The sequence below is a fragment of the Dermochelys coriacea genome, chromosome 5 (genome assembly GCF_009764565.3).
Source record: "Dermochelys coriacea isolate rDerCor1 chromosome 5, rDerCor1.pri.v4, whole genome shotgun sequence".
NCBI classification, from domain to species: Eukaryota; Metazoa; Chordata; order Testudines; family Dermochelyidae; genus Dermochelys; species Dermochelys coriacea.
Genome location: NC_050072.1, coordinates 50,301,562 through 50,321,186, shown reverse-complemented (window position 1 = coordinate 50,321,186; position 19,625 = coordinate 50,301,562). Strand labels below are relative to the sequence as shown.

The window sequence follows — 19,625 nt, the reverse complement described above, 5'->3', positions numbered from 1 at the left end:
AAAAGAAGAGGAGTACTTGTGGCACCTTAGAGACTAACAAATTTATTTGAGCATAAGCTGTTAGTCTTTAAGGTGCCACAAGTACTCCTTTTATTTGAGCATAAGAGCTGTAGCTCACGAAAGCTTATGCTCCAATAAATTTGTTAGTCTCTAAGACACTAGTCCTCCTTTTCTTTTTATATAGATGAGGCATGTGCTATCCACAGCAAAAGGACTTCTGAAAATTCTTAGAGGGGGGGAAAAAAGGAATGCCCATCTAGAGTAATTGTTTTGTAAATTGCAGCTAGAGCTGCCTGAAAGTCAGGATTTCTGGTTTGTGAAAAATTTCAATGTTTTGAAATTTCTTGCAAACTAGAAATCCCTCCAGAAAATAATTTTGGAAACACCGCCACATGGAGCTGCAGACTCGTATAATCCACATGGCGGTGCTGCCATGGCCCCTGGAAGCCAGAGATTTCTGGCCCCAGAACAGTCCCCATGGCAGGACTGCCTCAGACCTATGGGCTCTGGAACATGAAAGCTCAGGGAACTAGGTAAACTAGACTATTCGTTACGGTAGCAGAGCACTTACAGGGACAAGTGCCATCTGCTCAGAGACTCTCTAGTTGGACCTCCGGCTGTATCACTCTTTGTTACTAGTTGGCAGTATCCCCCTTCCCTGGGTGGGGAGAGGGCCCACTCCAGCAGAACACGTACAAATCAATAACATGTCTTTGAGAAGTACCTATACTGGACATTTGTAAGACGGAAACCTGCAGTTCCATCGATACCTTCACAAAGGATTATGCTTTAGTCCTAAATTATTCTCCAAATTCAGCAGTACAGACAGCAGTATTACAGACATCTATACTGCCTGCATCCTTGCACTCTCGCCTGGTTGAATACTGCTTACCACTCATGTGTGGAATACACACAGGGACTGCCACACAAAGAAGAAAAGCAGGTTATTTACCTGTAACTGAAGATTCTTTTCAAGATATGTGGTCCCTATCTCTATGCAACTGCTTGCCCTCCTTCCCCTCTACTTTGGATCATGACTGGATTTGCAATAAAAGGAGGAACTGGAGAAGTGTTGGTCCACGCTGCCCCTCAAAACCTCAGTATAGAGCATGAGGGAAGCAACTGTACAGGTGTAAACCTGTGGAAACCACCTGCTAGAAATCTCTGATCTCAGGCGCCTAGAGTGCATGCATACCATATGTGGACTAGAGATAGGAACCATACATCTTGAAGAACCTCTAGTCACAGATAAGTAACCTCCACATTGTGATCAAGGCATTTTAGTGTTTATAATCTTACATTAGATTAAATTTATTTTTAAAGATACTTTTTTTTTGTAGCTTTTTCCCCTCAAGGTGTCACTACAGGTCAGGTTTTTTTAATATTAAAAATATGTCCTCTTGAAGGCACAATCCAGACACAGCCTTAACTATGGTGCCACTGGCATTCACCTGTAATCCAGGAGTGTGTATTTGTGTTGAAATCTAGTATTGAATAGGTAACTGATGTGCCTTAATATTCTGAAAGGTGCAATTATGTTACAACCTCTTATTGTGTTTGAAAAAAAGAAATAAAGGGAAAGGTCTACCACTTAATTTTAAGACAACCAAAATAAGAAAAGTGATATTTGTATTCCCATTCCTATCTTCATTTTATATGTAGTGATCAATCACAAAGTGACTCCAGTACAAAAGATTTTTGGATGAACATGCAAGCTGTCACCGTCTACCTCAAGAAGTTATCAGAGCAGAATCCATCTGCTTCCTATTATAACGTTGATGTTTTAAAATATCAGGTAAATATTTTTTTATTTGGAGATTTTTTTTTAAGGAACTTTTGCAGATTTCACATCTGTAAAGAGACTATCAGAATTATTGTTTGTGTGGGCATAAAGGAGGATTGTCACTGTTTAGTTGGATGGTTCTTAAGCCACACCTACACTAAACTGTTCCAAACCATAGGGCCTCACCGGGCTGCTGGATCAATTTATGCCCTTGGTGTTTCCTTGCTGCTTCTCCTGACTTGATGACTTTTCTGTTTGTTCATACTTGCTCAGAGCATGTGACACTTATGCAGGGTTCCAACATTGCTTCCTTTGACCTTTATTGGCAGAGGGAAGTGAGACCTTATACTCAATTTGATGGTACTTTTCCATCTGTCTATGTGATAACTTTTCAATGCTGCATCCAGTCAATTCCAAATTTTCAAGAAATGTTTTTGGTATAACCCTATTGATTTTGATGAAACTGGAAAAATCAAAAGGGAGAAATGAGGGATACAGGGAGCCCCTGCAGCTGCCATTCAGCAGCTTCATCTACCTCTATTATTGTCTATAGATAGAAGAACCAGTTGATGGCACCCATAAACCGTTGCCAGGATAGCAGCTCTCCCCATCTTCCAATACAGTTTAAAAATGTTGATGCCCTGAAAAGGACTGTGTGTGGGAGGGAAAGAAAAGGGTCATGGGGGGCATGTAGAGCCCCTGGCATGGAGGAAGGGGGCACACAACATCTGGTGAGATGGGAATAGGGAATGTACATGAGCCCCTGGCCTGGGAGGGAGAGTGGGAGAGCAGGGAAGAGGGGGGCACCTAAAGCCCCTAGCATGGGGGGGGAAGTAGAGGGCCACTCAGAACCCTTGCCGGGGGTGGGGGCGGGGGGAGAGAGAATGGGAGACATTGGTATTGGTGGGGGGAAAGGGAGTTTGGGGGGCACAAAGGATCCCTGGGATGTGGGGGAGAGGCATACAGAATCCTTGGGGGGATAATGGGGGACCCTAGTATAAGACAATGAGGGGGCACACAGAGCCCCTGGCTTGGAGGCTGGGGGAGAGTGGGGGAACTTGGTATGCAGGGAGGGATAATGGGGAAGCACAGAGTCCCAGACATGAGAGAGCCGTTAGGGGGACACAGATCCCCTGGCATAAGGGAGAGGGTAGCGGTGTCTGAAATAAAAGGGGATGGGAGGGTGGCTCACAGGGAGCTTGTAAGGGGAATATGAGGATACAGAGAGCTCCTGGTGTGTGTGAGGTGCTCAGCCTACAGAAGCAGCCAAAGGTGTGCTTCGACTGGTAGGCAAAAGTTGTTTTTAATTGTACTTTTGTGATAAGTAAGGAGAAAATAAGACCTCTCCAGGCAGATTTCTTCAGTGCAATGTAGAATACAAAAGACAACTTAAAAACTAAACTGACACAAATGTTTTGTATTGGAAGAGCCAGAAAGGGAAGGGGATTTGGGGGGTGGAGGGGAGACAGTTAATCCCCCCTACTTTCCCACCCCCCAAATAAGTCTGACAAAAGCAGTCTGTGGAATTAAGAGATAAAAGCTGCTGAGCCCAGTCTGGTTTGGATGTTGTTCCCAATTAAGCCGAGTATATCCCATTTAGTTATAAGGCATAATTAGATAGATGGACGGATAATCTCAATTGTGTATCATTAAGTGATACTTTTTGAATGAGACCTTCCTCCCCCAAGAGAGCATTAGTGATTATTAATTTGCATTTATCTCAGATATAACCAGGATTTATAACCGAGTTAGAAACTTAATTGTTGCTACCATAATTCTTACAATAAGTAAATAGATATTTAATTTTATTTTTTAAAAGGTATCTTCAAATGGTATCCAGTCCACTCCCTTGAATCTTGCAACTTACTGGAAATGTAATGCTAGCACTACTGATGTAAGAGTGGATTACAAATACAACCCAGAATCTATGACTGTGCCGAGTATGCTGTCTAACATCCAGGTTGTCGTACCGGTAGATGGAGGAGTAACAAACATGCAGTCACTTCCCCCTGCAAAATGGTAAATTCAGTGCATTTCTGTTATAGTATCAAATTTCTTTCAGTACACTTGTTAACATTATGTGAATCTTGAAAAGAAATCTTGAGTTTTTTTTGCAATCGCTGCAGTAACTTATTTTAAACCCTCTGATAGTGTGTAAACTTATTAGATAGTACTACTTTTCACTCCAAAGCATAGACAATACCCAGTCAATTTATATTAATTCAAATTGAAAACATGCACTCATTCCAACCATAGTAGAGTAGCTCAAGCCAATGCAACTATCTGTGTTCTTTTGGACAGATTTTTCACTGGCTGTATTTTGCACTAAACTGAGTGTAACATCTTCTAAACTAATGGCCATTTCATTTGAAATTGCTTCCAGAGATCATGTTGTTGAATTTGTATGTCATGTCATGTGAACAGTGTAATCATTGGAAGCAGTTAACCCACCTGCTGCCATGGCTACACAGGTCAGCACCAACGCTGAGGTTATATAAAGGTGCACATTTTTCTCCTTGAGTTCTAGTTTCACTTGTAGACAAATTAGAGAACTGCTGGTCTGTGGCTTGGTATCAATTTGCCATCTATTTTTTTAAAATTTGCAGAAAGTTTTCCTGTAACTTTTTCTTGTAGTAATTAGTCATTAGTTTTTTCTCTGTGGTGTTTTCAAATAAAGTTTGTTTTCCTCAGGACACCTATAAATGGAGATGAGGCAGATTTTGGGGGGAGGGGCGATTAATATATTGCATAAAGTGAAAACAAAGAACTGTAACAAATGGCATTCATCAGGAAAAAATAAAGGGAAATACTAGCATTGCTCAAAAATGGGAATTGGGGGACGAATTGGAAAAAAAATGGAAATTTTTCTTGATTTTTCTGAATAAAGAAAACTAAAGTCAAATTATTGTGACCCGTTCTGTAGTCAACAGAAAAACCAGGGGAAATTTTTCACAATTTTGTTGAAGTTTATCCAAATTGTGTTTAATTCAAACACTTGAAAAATTTGAACTAGCTTTAGTAAATATAATATAAAACCATAATAAATTTTACATATGTTTGCTGCTTTTCATTGTGGTAAGAATTCAGAATGGAAGAATTTTTCATAAAGACAAAATTATGAAGCTTTGTGTTTAAAGATTCTTTCTAAAAGTTGTCTTATTTTTTTTCCATCTGAACCTTGCCTTGCTTCACAAACTGATGTGGTGCAAGTGCTGTGGTGTTATCTGGATAGTTTCCAGTCTTTCTGGAATTAATCAACTTTTTAATATTGTGCTTTGAGGAAGTACTATAGAAGAATCATTTTAATTACAGAAGCTGACAAGCTGAATCTTCCTTGTTGTTCAGGCCTGCTTTTTTCAAGGAGGGGTACAATTACCAAATGATTGTTAAATTATTCCACTAGGATTATGGCAGGTTTTGCAGCCTACCTGAATAATGCTTTAATCTCAGATGTGCAAAATATTTACTAGAGCTGGTCAGAACACTTTGCAAAAATAGAATGTTTCATGGAGATGTATTGGTTTCCACAGATCCTTTGTTGGGAAGATGTTTGGGTAAAGAAAAAAGGAGAGAGACTCTAGCTGGGTAGTTGGAGGTCTGAGATGCGGAAGTCCCAGGTTCAAGTCCCTGATCTGGGGTTGTGGAAGAAGGGACTCAATGCTGGAGCCACCCGCCCCCACAGTTGGATGTGGCATAACAGGCTCTCCTCCTCTAGCACCCCTGCAGTCTGCTGATTCTCATGACACTGCCCTCTGCCCAGATCATGTTTAGTCCCACGCCTCCCAGTGTAACAATATCCAAATAACAGTTGTCCAGTCCTTCTGGCTGGTCTGCTACCTCAATTCTGGGCTCAGTAGTCAGTACGCCCTTTTCTCAGGGCTTCCAATAGTCCATATCCCCTTCTCCAGAGCTTTGTACCACCTCACCACTGGCTGCTGGGGGAGCCCAGGCTTTCCCACTACATTACGTTCCAGTCCAGGGACCCTAGGACAGGCAATCAAGGTTCACTGTGTCAGAGTCCATGCTGCCATCTTCCTGGACTGCTTCCTACCAAGTCTGTCAGCTGGCCTCTCTAAAGCCAGGACTCTCAGCCCCCCTACCCCCCACCAATAAATCCCACACCAGAAGTGCCACTTAACCCAACTTCTGACCTCGTCAGGCTTGCCCTTTCACCCTCTTACGTTTTCTTTACATAGTTACTCAGGTGAACACGTCCCACCTCTCTCTGAAAGTCTAGATCCTGCCCTTTTATTAGGGCTCACTGCCAGATCCTGTGCCACCCTGGTGACTGCTCCGTCTCTCTCCTGGCCTCTTTCCAGCCTTTGCAACTCAGTAGAGGATCCCAGGGCCAACTCTTCCCCGAGTTTCCTCCTTGACCTTCCTGGTCTCTCCATTGTTTAGTCCTGGAGTGACTGCAGAGTTCCTCTCTCTCTCCCTGCAGCCCCTCTTCTGCTCCAGACTTCCTCATTTCATACTACCCATTCAGTTCTTCTCACAGCTGGGACTCATCTTTAATCATAACTGCACCTCAGGTCTACGTTATTCCTTTGTTGCTTGTGTGGGGTATACATCCCCATCACAGGTAATTTGGAATGAAAAACTCCACTCTGAATCAGGCAGGGCAGGGACTTGAACCTGTCTCCTACATACCAGGCCAGTACCCTAACCACCAAGCTATAATGTCAAACCTCAAAAGTTGTCACAAAATGGAATTGTCAGCCTTTAGTCAGCTCTCATATCTACATATAGGTTGGTATGTGCTTTAGATGCTGAAGCTAGTTCTAATGTCTGCTTTGGGGGAACTGTTTTACAGTCCCTCCTCCACCTTCTTCATCTACTGCTGCTTAACCTCTCTTCAGAGATTATCTGTGGGAAGGTAATTTTATGCATGAGAAAATGAGATTACTTTTCAGTAATTTATCTAAATATACTACTACCACAGAGCCACACTTATTCACTTCAACCTGTGCCTCTTTGTAGACTTATTTTTCAGACAGCTGAATTTCGGAGAGCAGGGGGAAAGGGATGCCTTTAGTATAACCTCTGTCTAAATTGAGTTTAGTACAAGAATCCCTTTTTAGGGCTAACTGTTTTCAGCAGTTCCAGGGTCACCAGGTGAATGGATCTAGGGCAGGAATATATTCTAAAACTTTCTGTTGTTGGTGAATAACTAGCTTTCTCTTTTAGGAATGCAGAACAGATGAAAGCTTTTTGGAAAATATCTGGTATTTCAGAAAAATCAGAGAATGGAGGTAAGTTTGAGTGTTTTGTTGGTAATTTTATTATATAGAAATAAACTATTTAATTAGAAGAAATACATTTGTATCATTTTCTTTTGTGTTTTACTTTTCCCACTCTGGTGTCTGCACCCTTTTGCATGTGATCTCCTATTCCTGGATTGCCCTCTCATCTGGTTTACCAAGCTGCCACCACCACATTAAAAATCACTTTGAAAACGCTGTTTACACAGCCCAAAAGCTGAGTTATCAGCTAAAATAAATAAATAAAACTCTCTACCTTACTTCTCCCTGAAATCCCAGTATGTCATAAGAACTGCCATACTGGGTCAGACCAAAGGTCCATCCAGCCCAGTATCCTGTCTTCCGTCCGTGGCCAAGGTCAGGTGACCCAGAGGGAATGAACAGAACCGGTAATCAAGTGATCCATCCCATCACCCATTCCCAACTTTTGGCAAATAATCCCGCTCTGTGTGTGTGTGTGTGTGTGTGTGTGTGTGTGTGTGTGTCTCTCTCTCTCTCTCTCTCTCTCTCTCCCCCTTTCTCTCTCTCTGATTTAAAACTGCTCGGAATAGGAAGTGTTCATTTTTTGTCTTATAAAGCACCAAGAATGTCGTCAGCACTTAGCAAATAACACGGAAGAAACTGAAACTATTCCCAGATGTTACTTCCTAATTCTCCTGAAATGTTTGTTTTAAAAAAAAACACCTAAATTCTTCAAGATTATAAATGGATTGGTTTTGAATAAATCTAATCTTAAAATCTCAGTTGACTGGTTTATTTTATTGTTAATTGGGAGCACAAAATATAGTTGTTAATGAAGCACCTATTGGAGAAGAAATGATGAAACTACTCCAGAGCAGCTAGCAGTTCTAATGACTAATCATTGCCATCAATGAGGAAAATATACAGTACATTGCAGGTTTTGCCTGTTTCAGTACCATATGGAAGTGAATAGCTGTTCAAGGAAAGGTAATTTTTAATATCATTTTTGCATAGTTTAATTGTTGAGCTAAGCAGAAAGTGTACAATATTGGATAAATATTAGTTACTAAGATCACATTCTGCATTTTATGTAACTTACAATTTTATTAACCTGGGACAGGAGTATGGATCAGCAATAGAGAGTCAAAAGAAAATTCTGAAATTGATAGTCTAAAAGTTCTCTTTTCTTGCTTGCTCACTCCATCCATTTTTATCTACTTTTTCTCTCCATGTCTGATACATTCTGTCCATTTCCAAATATTTTTTCTCATTTTTGTCAATGGTTTTTTCTGTCTATCCTTTCTGTCCACTTACTTTCTAAAGCAGTATCTCCTATGTCATCTAATTCTAAAATGCCAATATCAATGGCATATAAGCATTACTGCCTAGATACGAAGGAGGGAGGAAAGATGCCATAGCATGAGTCAATCTACCTCTCATTTTCATTCATATTTACCACATACTCTGTTCACCTTTTCCTTGCTCTGTCCCATATGCCGTTGTCTCAATACCCATTGTTCCTGTTCTGATGTTTCCTCAACTTTGTAATGCTGGCATCTGTATTGCATTGTCTTCACATTCTTACCCAACTGTCTTTCTATATAAATAATAACCTTCAGCACTTACTACATAACAGTTAATAAATATTAACTATTTGTCACACCACTTCTGAGATAGGAAAAAATTGTATTATCCCAGTTTTACAGATAGTAGAAACTAAGACATAAAAGTTAAGTAGCTTGACCAAGGCCACAGAGAGAGAAAGATTGGTAATACCAGAATAAAATGCTGAAGTTCTTTGCTCTGTCCAGTGTTTAATGTATTAGAAAATGTTGCAGTTTCTTGTGGCCAAACAACATGTAGCTGTGCAGCCGCAAAGATCTGGGCAGTGGTCAGGTGGAACTTTGTAGCAGCTGAGTCGGCAAACATGCACATGAAAAATAGAAAGTTTTTCATTAGTAAATTTAAAAGTACTTTGCAAAGGTGGATACTGTTATGGGAAAGTGCATATAAATTGACTTGCCTAGTATGTCACAGAGTGAGTGGCAGAGGTGGGAATTGCTTTTAAGGCCAGAAGAGGTACAGTTGCGATCAGGTAGCATAACCTTCTGTATAACACAGGCCAGTAATACCTGCATCAACCCCAGTAAGATTTTCAGCAATGTCAAGCACCCACAGCTCCTGTTGACTTCAAAGAGAAAATATGTGGACTAGGAATAATTAACTTCCAAAAGGGAGACTTACTTAATTTTGAAGGAAATAGTGGAAGTCATTGAATGCTCCTTTTTCCTCCTATTCTATAATATGAAAACAAGGGAACGCTTCTTTAGAACTAAAAGAAGGAAATCAATCTTTATTCATTGTATATTGAATGTGCAGCGGCACAGGAGCCAGCAAAAAGAGCTGTAAACAGGGGAGTTTGAGTGGGAGTTTCCAAGGGGAGTTTGTATTGTGGTACTTGTTTGGGGATTGTTTTTTTCTGTGGGTGCTGGTGTTTTGGTGTGGTTTGTGTTTCCCAGATTAACAGGATTTGAGTGGGAAGGCTATGACAGATACAGAGGCAGCAGTGGGAGTGACACATGTAGTGGAAGGCACAATGAAGATGACTGGATGTGGAAGCTGCGGTATGTACGTGATCCTGGAGGGCGTACCTGGAAAGAGTTTCATCTGCATGAAATGCTGTCTGATAGAGCTGATAGAAGAAAAGATCCGAGGATTGGAGATGCAGGTGGAAAGTCTGGTTGAGTTTAGAAGAGGGTTCGAGCGGATTATGGAGCAAAGACATGAGGCAGCGGAAGGGAAAAGCTCAGACTTGCAGGTGGGAGCAGTACTGAAGAGCTCTGAGGGGAGACGACTGGGTGAAGAAAATGGACAATGGAAGCATGTGACTAAGAGAACCAGGCAGAGGAAAAGATGGGCTAGTGAAGGAGAAATGGAACTCGAGGTTTGCAGAGTTGGAAAATGAAGAAGGGGCTCAGCAGGTGGTCACTGAAGGTTGAAGGGCAAGGAAGAAGAGAAGAGTGGATAGTCCTATAGGAAAAGGGGAAGAGTCAGTGGAGACTACACCAAATAGGAGCCCCAGGAGGATACAGGATGGGTTGAAGAGGATTACAAGGGAGAATAGGAATGGAAAGAACTTGCAGCCAGAGGGAACGGGATAAACCGAAGAATCGCACCATCACCAGGAAAAGGCAAGTCTATGTGAGCGGGGATTCCTTACTGAGAAGAATGGACAGGCCTGTAACCAGAGCTGATCCAGAGAATATAAGGGTGTGCTGTCTTCCAGATGCTAAGATACGGGATGTGGACCTGAGGTTGAAGAGGATCCTAAAGGGAGCGGGAAAGAATCCACTGATTGTCCTTCATGTGGGAACAAATGATACTGGTAGATTCTCGCTGGAACGTATCAGGGAAGACTGTGCCAGGCTGGGGAAGACACTTAAGGAAATTGAGGCTCAGGTGATCTTCAGTGGGATTCTGCTTGTTCCTAGAGAAGGGTAACAAAGGTGTGACAAGATGATGATTATCAACAGATGGCTCAGGCAGTGGTGCTCTTAGGAGGGCTTCGGGATGTATGGCCACTGGGAGGCAATCATGGACAAAGGACGGTTTTCTTGGGATTGACTTCATCTGAGTAGGGAAGGAAATAGACTTCTAGGATGGAGGCTGGCACAACTGATTAAGAGAGCTTTAAACTAGGAATTTGGGGGAGATGGTTGAGAGATGTCCAGGTAATCTCCACACCGGATTTTAGCATTGAGAGGGAAGAAAACAAAGAAAGGATACAGCCGTGGGTAGGAGAATGGACATAAGGAGGAAGAGCAGTGTGGATACCAGTCTAATAGGTCGTACTGGCTGTAGAATGTCCGTGCCCTAATTGGGTAAAGAATGTGAGCGAGGCCAAACAGCAAAAATTAAGAGGTTTATACATCAATGCGAGGAGCCTTGGTAACAAAATGGAGGAACTAGAGCTACTGCTGCAGGAAGTGAAACCAGATGATATAGGGATAACAGAAACATGGTGGAATAGTAGTCACGACTGGACTACAGCTATTGAAGGATATGTGCTGTTTAGGAAAGACAGAAATAAAGGTAAAGATGGTGGAGTAGCATTGTATATCAATGATGAGGTAGAATGTAAAGAAATAAGAAGTGATAGAATGGATAAGACAGAGTCCGTCTGGGCAAAAATCTCATTGGGGAAGAAAACTACTAGAGCCTCCCCTGTGATAGTAGAAGTAAATACTAATGGAAACTGCGTGATCATGGGAGACTTTAACTTCCCAGATATAGACTGGAGGACCAGTGCTAGTAATAATAATAGGGCTCAGATTTTCAGCTAGATGCGATAGCTGATGGAGTCAAGTAGTTGCTGAACCGACAAGAGGGGACGCCATTTTAGATTTGGTTTTGATGAGTAGTGAGGACCTCATAGAAGAAATGGTTGGAGGGGACAACCTTGGTTCAAGTGATCATGATCTAATTCAGTTGAAACTGAACGGAAGGATAAACAAAAATAAATCTGTGACTAGGGTCTTTTATTTCAAAAGGGCTGATTTTCAAAAATTAAGGAAATTAGTTAGGGAAGTGATTGGATTGAAGAATTTATGGATCTAAAGGCAGAGAAGGCCTGGGATTACTTTAAATCAAAGCTGCAGAAGTTATCGGAAGCCTGCATCCCAAGAAAAGGGAAAAAACTCATAGGCAAGAGTTGTAGACCAAGCTGGATGAGCAAGCATCTCAGAGAGGTGATTAAGGAAAGGCAGAAAGCATACAGGGAGTGGAAGATGGGAGGGATCAGCAAGGAAAGCTACCTTATTGAGGTCAGAACATGTAGGGATAAAGTGAAAGGCTAAAAGTTAAGTGGGGCTGGACCTTGCAAAGGGACTTAAAACCAATAGTAAAAGGTTCTATATCCATATAAATAAGAAGAAAACAAAGAAAGAAATAGTGGGACCGCTAAACACTGAGGATGGAGTGGAGGTTAAGGATAATCTAGGCATGGCCCAATATCTAAACAAATACTTTGCCTCAGTCTTTAATGAGGCTAATGAGGATCTTAGGGATAATGGTAGCATGACAAATGGGAATGAGGATATGGAACTAGATATCACCATATCTGAGGTAGAAGTGAAACTCGAACAGCTTAATGGGACTAAATTGGTGGGCCCAGATAATCTTTATCGAAGCATATTAAAGGAATTGGCACATGAAATTACAAGCCCATTAGCAAGAATTTTTAATGAATCTGTAAACTCAGGGGTTGTACCGTATGACTGGAGAATTGCTAACATAGTTCCTATTTTTCAGAAAGGGGAAAAAATGTGATCTGGGTAACTACAGGCCTATTAGTTTGACATCTATAGTATGCAAGGTCTTGGAAAAATTTTTGAAGGAGAAAGTAGTTAAGGACATCGATGTCAATGGTAATTGGGACAAAATACAACATGATTTTACAAAAGGTAGGTCGTGCCAAACCGAGCTGATCTCCTTCTTTGAGAAAGTAACAGATTTTTTAGACAAAGGAAACACAGTGGATCTAATTTACCTAGGTTTCATTAAGGCATTTGATATGGTGCCACATAAGGAATTATTAGTTAAATTGGAAAAGATGGGGATCAATATGAACATTGAAAGGAATTGGTTAAAGGGGAGACTACAGCGGGTCATACTGAAAGGTGAACTGTCAGGCTGGGGACAGGTTACCAGTGGAGTTTCTCAGGGATCAGTTTTGGGACCAATCTTATTTAATTTTTTTATTACTGACCTCGGCACAAAAAGTGGGAGTGTGCTAATAAAGTCTGCAGATGATACAAAGCTGGGAGGTATTGCCAATTTAGAGAAGGACTGGGCTATCATACAGGAGGATCTGAATGACCTTGTAAACTGGAGTAATAGTAAGAGGATGAAATTTAATAGTGAGAAGTGTAAGATCATGCATTTAGGGATTAATAACAAGAATTTTAGTTATAAGCTGGGGACTCATCAATTAGAAGTAACGGAGGAGGTGAAGGACCTTGGAGTATTGGTTGACCACAGGATGACTATGAGCCACCAATGTGATATGGCTGTGAAAAAAGCTAATATGGTCTTGGGATGCATCAGGCAAGATATTTCCAGTAGAGATAAGGAGGTGTTAGTACCGTTATACAAGACACTGGTGAGACCTCACCTAGAATACTGTGTGCAGTTCTGGTCTCCCATGTTTAAGAAGGATGAATTCAAACTGGAACAGGTACAGAGAAGGGCTACTAGGATGATCCGAGGAATAGAAAACCTGCCTTATGAAAGGAGACTCAAGGAGCTTGGTTTGTTTAGCCTAACCAAAAGAAGGTTGAGGGGAGATATGATTGCTCTCTATAAATATATCAGAGGGATAAATACTGGAGAGGAGAGGAATTATTTAAGTTCAGTACCAATGTGGACACAAGAACAAATGGATATAAACTGGCCATCGGGAAGTTTAGACTTGAAATTAGACGCAGGTTTCTAACCATCAGAGGAGTGAAGTTCTGGAACAGCCTTCCAGTGGGGGCAAAAGACCTATCTGGCTTCAAGATTAAACTCGATAAGTTTATGGAGGAGATGGTATGATGGGATAACATGATTTTGGCAATTAATTGATCTTTAACTATTCATGATAAATAGGCCCAATGGCCTGTGATGGGATGTTAGATGGGGTGGGATCTGAGTTACTACAGAGAATTCTTTCCTGGGTATCTGGCTGGTGAATCTTGCCCACATGCTCAGGGTTCAGCTGATCGCCATATTTGGGGTCGGGAAGGAATTTTCCTCCAGGACAGATTGGAAGAGGCCCTGGGGGTTTTTTGCCTTCCTCTGTAGCTTGGGGCACAGGTCACTTGCTGGAGGATTTTCTGCACCTTGAAGTCTTTAAACCACGATTTGAGGACTTCAATAGCTCAGACATAGGTGAGAGGTTTATTGCAGGAGTGGGTGGGTGAGATTCTGTGGCCTGCATTGTGCAGGAGGTCAGACTAGATGATCATAATGATCCCTTCTGACCTTAATAGCTATGAGTCTATGAAACATGAGAATTCACTGTCAGTGGCCTTGTCTACACTAGAAAAATATATAAGCATGTTTCTGAAGTGGTACAGTTCCCTTATTTACATTACAGCATTTTCCAATGGAACTCCACTGGCCCAGAAAACGTTTACAAGTTTTGCCAGTGAACGTACACCCAGGCCATTGAGATAAACACTGATTGTATTTAGGTACTTACCTCCTTTGTAAAGCACTTTGAGATCTGCTGATGAAGTGTGCTTTATAAGAACTGTTGTATTAATTTACAATGGAATAAATGGACCCAGAGGTGTTAACATGACTCTGAAACTGCTAAACATTGAACAATTTTAAACAAGATTCAGGGTTTTTTATACAGATTCTTCAGTCTGCTTGGTACCAAGGCAAACACTATTAAAAATTCTTTTAAACCTTTTATTAAAGATACAGAAAAAGAAGGAAAATCAGTTAAAGCATTTGAAATGTGAGTGTTAGGTAAGGCTTTCACTATCACAATATCCCTTGTTCCCTTTCCCTGTAGATTAAGAAGAAAAAAACCCTTGTTCACAGTCCCTTATATAGCGATAACTGTCCTTTTGGCGAGAGAGGGGAAGAGAAAAGATTAGTTGAGATGAGTTGGAGCTGCTGTTGCTGCTGCTGCTGTTAAAGTCCAATCCTCTTTCCTAGAAGATAAAACAAGACGAACACACAAAAGGGGAGTGAAAAGAGCAGCACATGTAGAAAACCCAGCTTCTGTCTCTAGTGTTTACTTTTACTTGCAGCCTCATTGCTGGAGAAACACAGGCATAACACAAGGTCTTGTCAGCCACTCCAAAACCAGGCAAATGTGTATCAGCATGGGGTTGTTTAGCGCATTGCTTTTAGCTGCCTTTCTGGTTACCGGTTTACAGCAGTGTTGCAAAATATACAGTCTTGAGTGGCTAAGTCAGACTCCTTAACCAGAAGGAAAAACAAGAGAGAAAGGAAAGAGAAGCAGTAAGATAGGTAAGGAAAAGGATTGTGTGTGTGTCAGTCAGACCAAGTCTCACATTCTAGGTAGTATTTGGGATTGAGCCAGAGCTCCTGGAGGTGGAGGTATCATCTGGGTCCCTCTTGTGGCCCGGTCTGGTCAGAACATCTCTTAAGGTTTATCTACTCACAAAGTGCTGCAGCTTAGTGAAGATTCTACTACACTCCCAGGAGAGCTTCTCCCATCAGCGTAGGTACTCCAGCTCCCCAAGAGAAACCCTCCTGTTGACATAGCACTGTTTACTCTAGGAATTCATTTAGTATGACTGCATTGCTCGGGGATGTGGATTTTCCAAGTCGCATAGTTATACCAACATAAATCAGTAGTTTATGGATTAAGGTGATGATGGTGTGTCACTGGATTCTGGGGTCAGAGAACATGTATGGGAGCAGCCATGATGCTAAAGCTTGCAACAGTTGTTGGCAGCTGTTTGGGGGGGGGGTTGCTAATTTTCTCAAAAAAGTGTTGTTGTTTTTCTTTAAGAGCCCCAAAAGGGAATGATGGGCGGAATATCGCCCATCCTCTCATTAAATTGTCCACTTATTAGACCTAATTTCTGACACACTAATTTTGATCCACCGATGTTTGGATCCACACTTTTATTTACCAGGCATTACTTTAACACAGTCCTTTAGTTACAAAAGTAGGCCTTTTTGTGTGGACTAATTCTGTTTTTTTATCTCCCTTTTGCACCTTTTCCCATTGACATTTGTTGTTATAGTTTACTATGATATTTTATGAAAATTTCCCACTTTTCACAGCTGAGTTTACAGGTAGGGTAAATTTGTATACACAAATATTAAAATATAATCCCTCTGTTTTTTTTTATTGTGTAATCCTATCATGGAGGTTTTTAAGAAGAAGCTGGACAAACACCTATCATGGATGGTCTTGGTTTACTTGGTCCTACCTTGGTCCAAGAGGCTGTACTTGATAACCTATCAAAGTCCATATCAGCCTGTGTTTCTATTATTCTATAAGATGATTAGCTACATTTGCAGTTCAACAAGTTTAAACAGTTATTATAGGAGAGTTAAATACATTTCAGGTGATTGATCACCTGAAGCTCAGGAAGAAAATTTTCTTCCACATACAGCAATGTAGATTGTGTGCTGCCTTTCTCTGAAGCATCCTTATATATTGGTCGCTGCCTCAAAGCAGAATACTGGACAAATAGACCAATGATGTGATCTGTTATGGAAATGCGTATATACATTCCTACACTCCCAGAAATTAGAGATCTTTATATTAGTGCACTACCTATTACTTGTAGTAATAAATAAAGTAAAAAAATCTCAAGACATTTAATTTTGTCATTATTTTTATAGGTTCTGGATCTCTGAGGGCAAAATTTGATCTTTTAGAAGGACCCAGTAAACCAGCTACACTTGCAGTGCAATTCATTAGTGAAGGAAGCATCCTTTCAGGTGTAGATGTAGAGCTAGTAGGCACTGGCTATCGGCTTTCCCTAGTTAAGAAGAGATTTGCCACTGGTAAGAAATTGAGATTTTTATATTTTTGAACTAACATGATTTACTAATGTAACTCTGACTTTTATAATTATCTGTAGGGAGCATTTTTATACTTTGTCTACTAATTAACTGGTATATAAACATGGAGTACTTATGTGATGCATAATGAAAATAGTTATTGGTGCTTACTATAGGTGAACACAAAAATACTGAAACTTTCCTTTATCTAATGTTTTATGGTCTTGTTTGTTGTAAAACATAATTACTGTAAACATTATAATTGCAAGAGGCTATTTATATTTTTTCAGGACGATATATGGCAGATTGCTGATGAGCCTGTGGAAATCATTGGATCAAAGGAGCACAAGAAGCTCACTCTATTTTCTCTACCTTTCAAACACTATTTTAACCTGCATTAATTTTTTTTTAAACTTTGACCTGTTTGGGGGCTCACTACAAAATAAAAAAATGCACTTTTTTAAAGAAGTCATTTTGGGGAAAAAATGTTATTACTTTATAATAGCACTGAAGTGAACTTCAACACTGTTTTGTAAATGATCAACTGCAATTGTTAGGAAACTTGTTTATTCAGATTTTAGTAAATTTATATAAACTAAGTCAAAATACTAATCATTAACTATATTGAAAATGTATGAAACTATATTATACTGTAAACATTAAACTTAAAAAAACTAGGAGAGCAAGCACGAAATATATTAGCTTTGCATAAATAATATTCAAATGTAAGTTTTCAGTTTCCTTAATTGCCATTGTGCAAAGCAAACAGAGGCAAAGATAATCTCTCCACCCGCTTGCATTTCATTCATGTGCTATAAAATCAGTTGTTAGAAAGAGATGCATACAAAAAGTATGTGATTCCCATGTACCATATATTAAAGTGTAAATTGTTTTATATATAAGATTTAATTTTTTTTCTAAGTGCAATGTGTTAAAAATTGCAAAAGACAGCAGAGATACTTACTTCTGCTGTTTAGTAAATTTTATGGGAGTTATGATCGTTTGAATTGATACTGTAGACTTAATTTATTTTTATATGGATAACATAACATTTGTGCCTTTTTTTAAAACTGTGCCTGTCCGATTTGTTGTTGATGTGCCTCACTTCCTTTTTCAGTCTAGCTCTTCCATAGCGTGGTGTTTATGTGTAGTGCATAGAACCTTCATAAAATTCCTTTGAGTAGAATTTAGAAGGTATATTTACAATAACTGGAGGTTGCTTTGTAAAATGTTTAAAATACTGGATTACTTCATTATGGGGTAATTGCAATAAATGCAGCCATTGTAGAGGGAAATGCATAGCGCAAAACTTTAATATAATCACAGAAAAACTCAGTGTCAAAGTTTCAACTTTAATCTCACCAAAGATGTGTGAATTCTGAAGATGCATAAAGAATGATAAAAACAGGATAATTTTTAAAACAAATGTAGCATTTCCCTTCACTCTGACTACTAAGTTGTTGAAGATTCAAGTGCTTTATGGACTTGACATGAATGTAAACGTGCTTTGTGAGGAATAGCATTTTAGAAAGGTATATTTTTGGCAGCAGCAACAAAATTGCTGCCATTTGCATTATTAATGTAAGCTTCACTGAAAAACTACCAATTTGTATGTTTGTATTGTCACCTAATCTATTTGCCATATGCAAAATATAGGGAAGTGATCTGAAGTGACACATCGGTAGCATTTCTTAAAACCGGTTAGTAACTTCAAAAATCTGTCATGTATTGTGCTATTGTTAAACAAGTCCTTATTAAGTGCAGAAATCAAATGTTTTTGGGCAGAATAATTTAATAACCTGCAAATGGGAATTGTATATTATAATTCTGAATACCAGTGTCTATTCAGATTATATACTGGAAGCAATAATACATTGTTTTGTTTGTGTAATAATTCATGTAAAACCACTAACAAATTGGACTGCTAAGCTTTACACAGATGAATTTTCAGGACCCTTAGACACTTATGTAAGTTCTGATTCATGTTACACATTACAGACAAAAGAGTCCATTGTTAAACAATATACACTACAGTATGTGCTTTTTATATGTATTCCTTGTTATAACAAACCTGAATTAAATTTGACTGGAGCAGTACATATGGCTCTTAATTTGCTAAAATATTACTCTTTACTGAATGATGAACATAACTAGAATATCTAATTCTTATTGTAATTGGCATTTAAAATGGTACAGTCTTTTACTGGAATCTTAATTGTAATCTGCTTTGCAATCAAACAGTGTGTTTAACCTGACAGTTATTTTATTATTGAAATCCAAGAATTATTTTACTCTCCATTTTTAATCAAGTACTACTTAAATTTCTAAATTTATGAAGTAGTTAAGTTTCAACAATTTTAAACTAGCATTCATACCAGGTGATAAAACATACATTTGTAATGGGTACACATTACAATTTTGAAGCCATACAAATTTATATAGACTTTTTGTAGAGAAATCCATAAACAGTGTAAAAAAATTAGATATTTGATGAGAAATGTATGTAGCAAGCTGGTTCTTGCTTGTGTATACAGTGATAACCTTTGTAGCTGCCTCCTATTGAGAAAATGAATTTTAAACAGTCCTAAAGGATCTGAGGTTTGTATGGATTATTAATACTTTGGAGTGTAAATTAGAACAATACAAATTTATCTTACAAAAATTTGTAAATACTTCTGATTTTTCATAAAATGTAAATTTTCAAAAAAAAATTGCACCCATAATAAACATGTAATATATAATTTACAAGATGATTTATGCTGTTTATACTTACAATAATCAACAATACTCAAAATTCCAAATGCTTAATACAGGGGTAATCTTGTGCCATAGTATCTCATTGGTTGGAACTTACTACTTTATTTGCTCATTATTTCAAAGAATTAATAAATACCAACTGTTCTGGAACTGTTCTCTGGACAAAACAAGAAGGATGTTTTGATAGAAAAGGGAATTCAACAAAGAGAGATGGTTCTGAGTTTTACAGATACTAACAATATTGGCTAATCTATTCCTAGCAATGAATGTTACAAGAATAACAGTGGATAGTGAATAACTACAGTGGATTTTAAATGTAT

At 39.3% G+C, this 19,625-nt stretch overlaps 1 protein-coding gene across 8 annotated transcripts in view; it reads left to right on the top strand.

Annotated features, from left to right (window-relative positions):
• FCHO2 (FCH and mu domain containing endocytic adaptor 2) overlaps positions 1 to 19,293 on the top strand; it is a 263,348-nt gene extending 244,055 nt beyond the window's left edge. For 7 of the 8 annotated variants that reach the window (XM_043514278.1, XM_043514274.1, XM_043514273.1 and 4 more), the window contains 5 exons: positions 1,663 to 1,795; positions 3,603 to 3,802; positions 6,971 to 7,035; positions 16,387 to 16,551; positions 16,839 to 19,293. In XM_043514278.1, coding sequence (XP_043370213.1) covers positions 1,663 to 1,795; positions 3,603 to 3,802; positions 6,971 to 7,035; positions 16,387 to 16,551; positions 16,839 to 16,861 — 586 coding nt within the window. In that variant the 3' untranslated portion in view covers positions 16,862 to 19,293. Of the gene's footprint in view, positions 1 to 1,662; positions 1,799 to 3,602; positions 3,803 to 6,970; positions 7,036 to 16,386; positions 16,552 to 16,838 lie in introns of those variants that run through there. The other variant, XM_043514277.1, reaches the window with a different exon arrangement.
• The last annotated feature ends 332 nt before the right edge of the window (positions 19,294 to 19,625 follow it).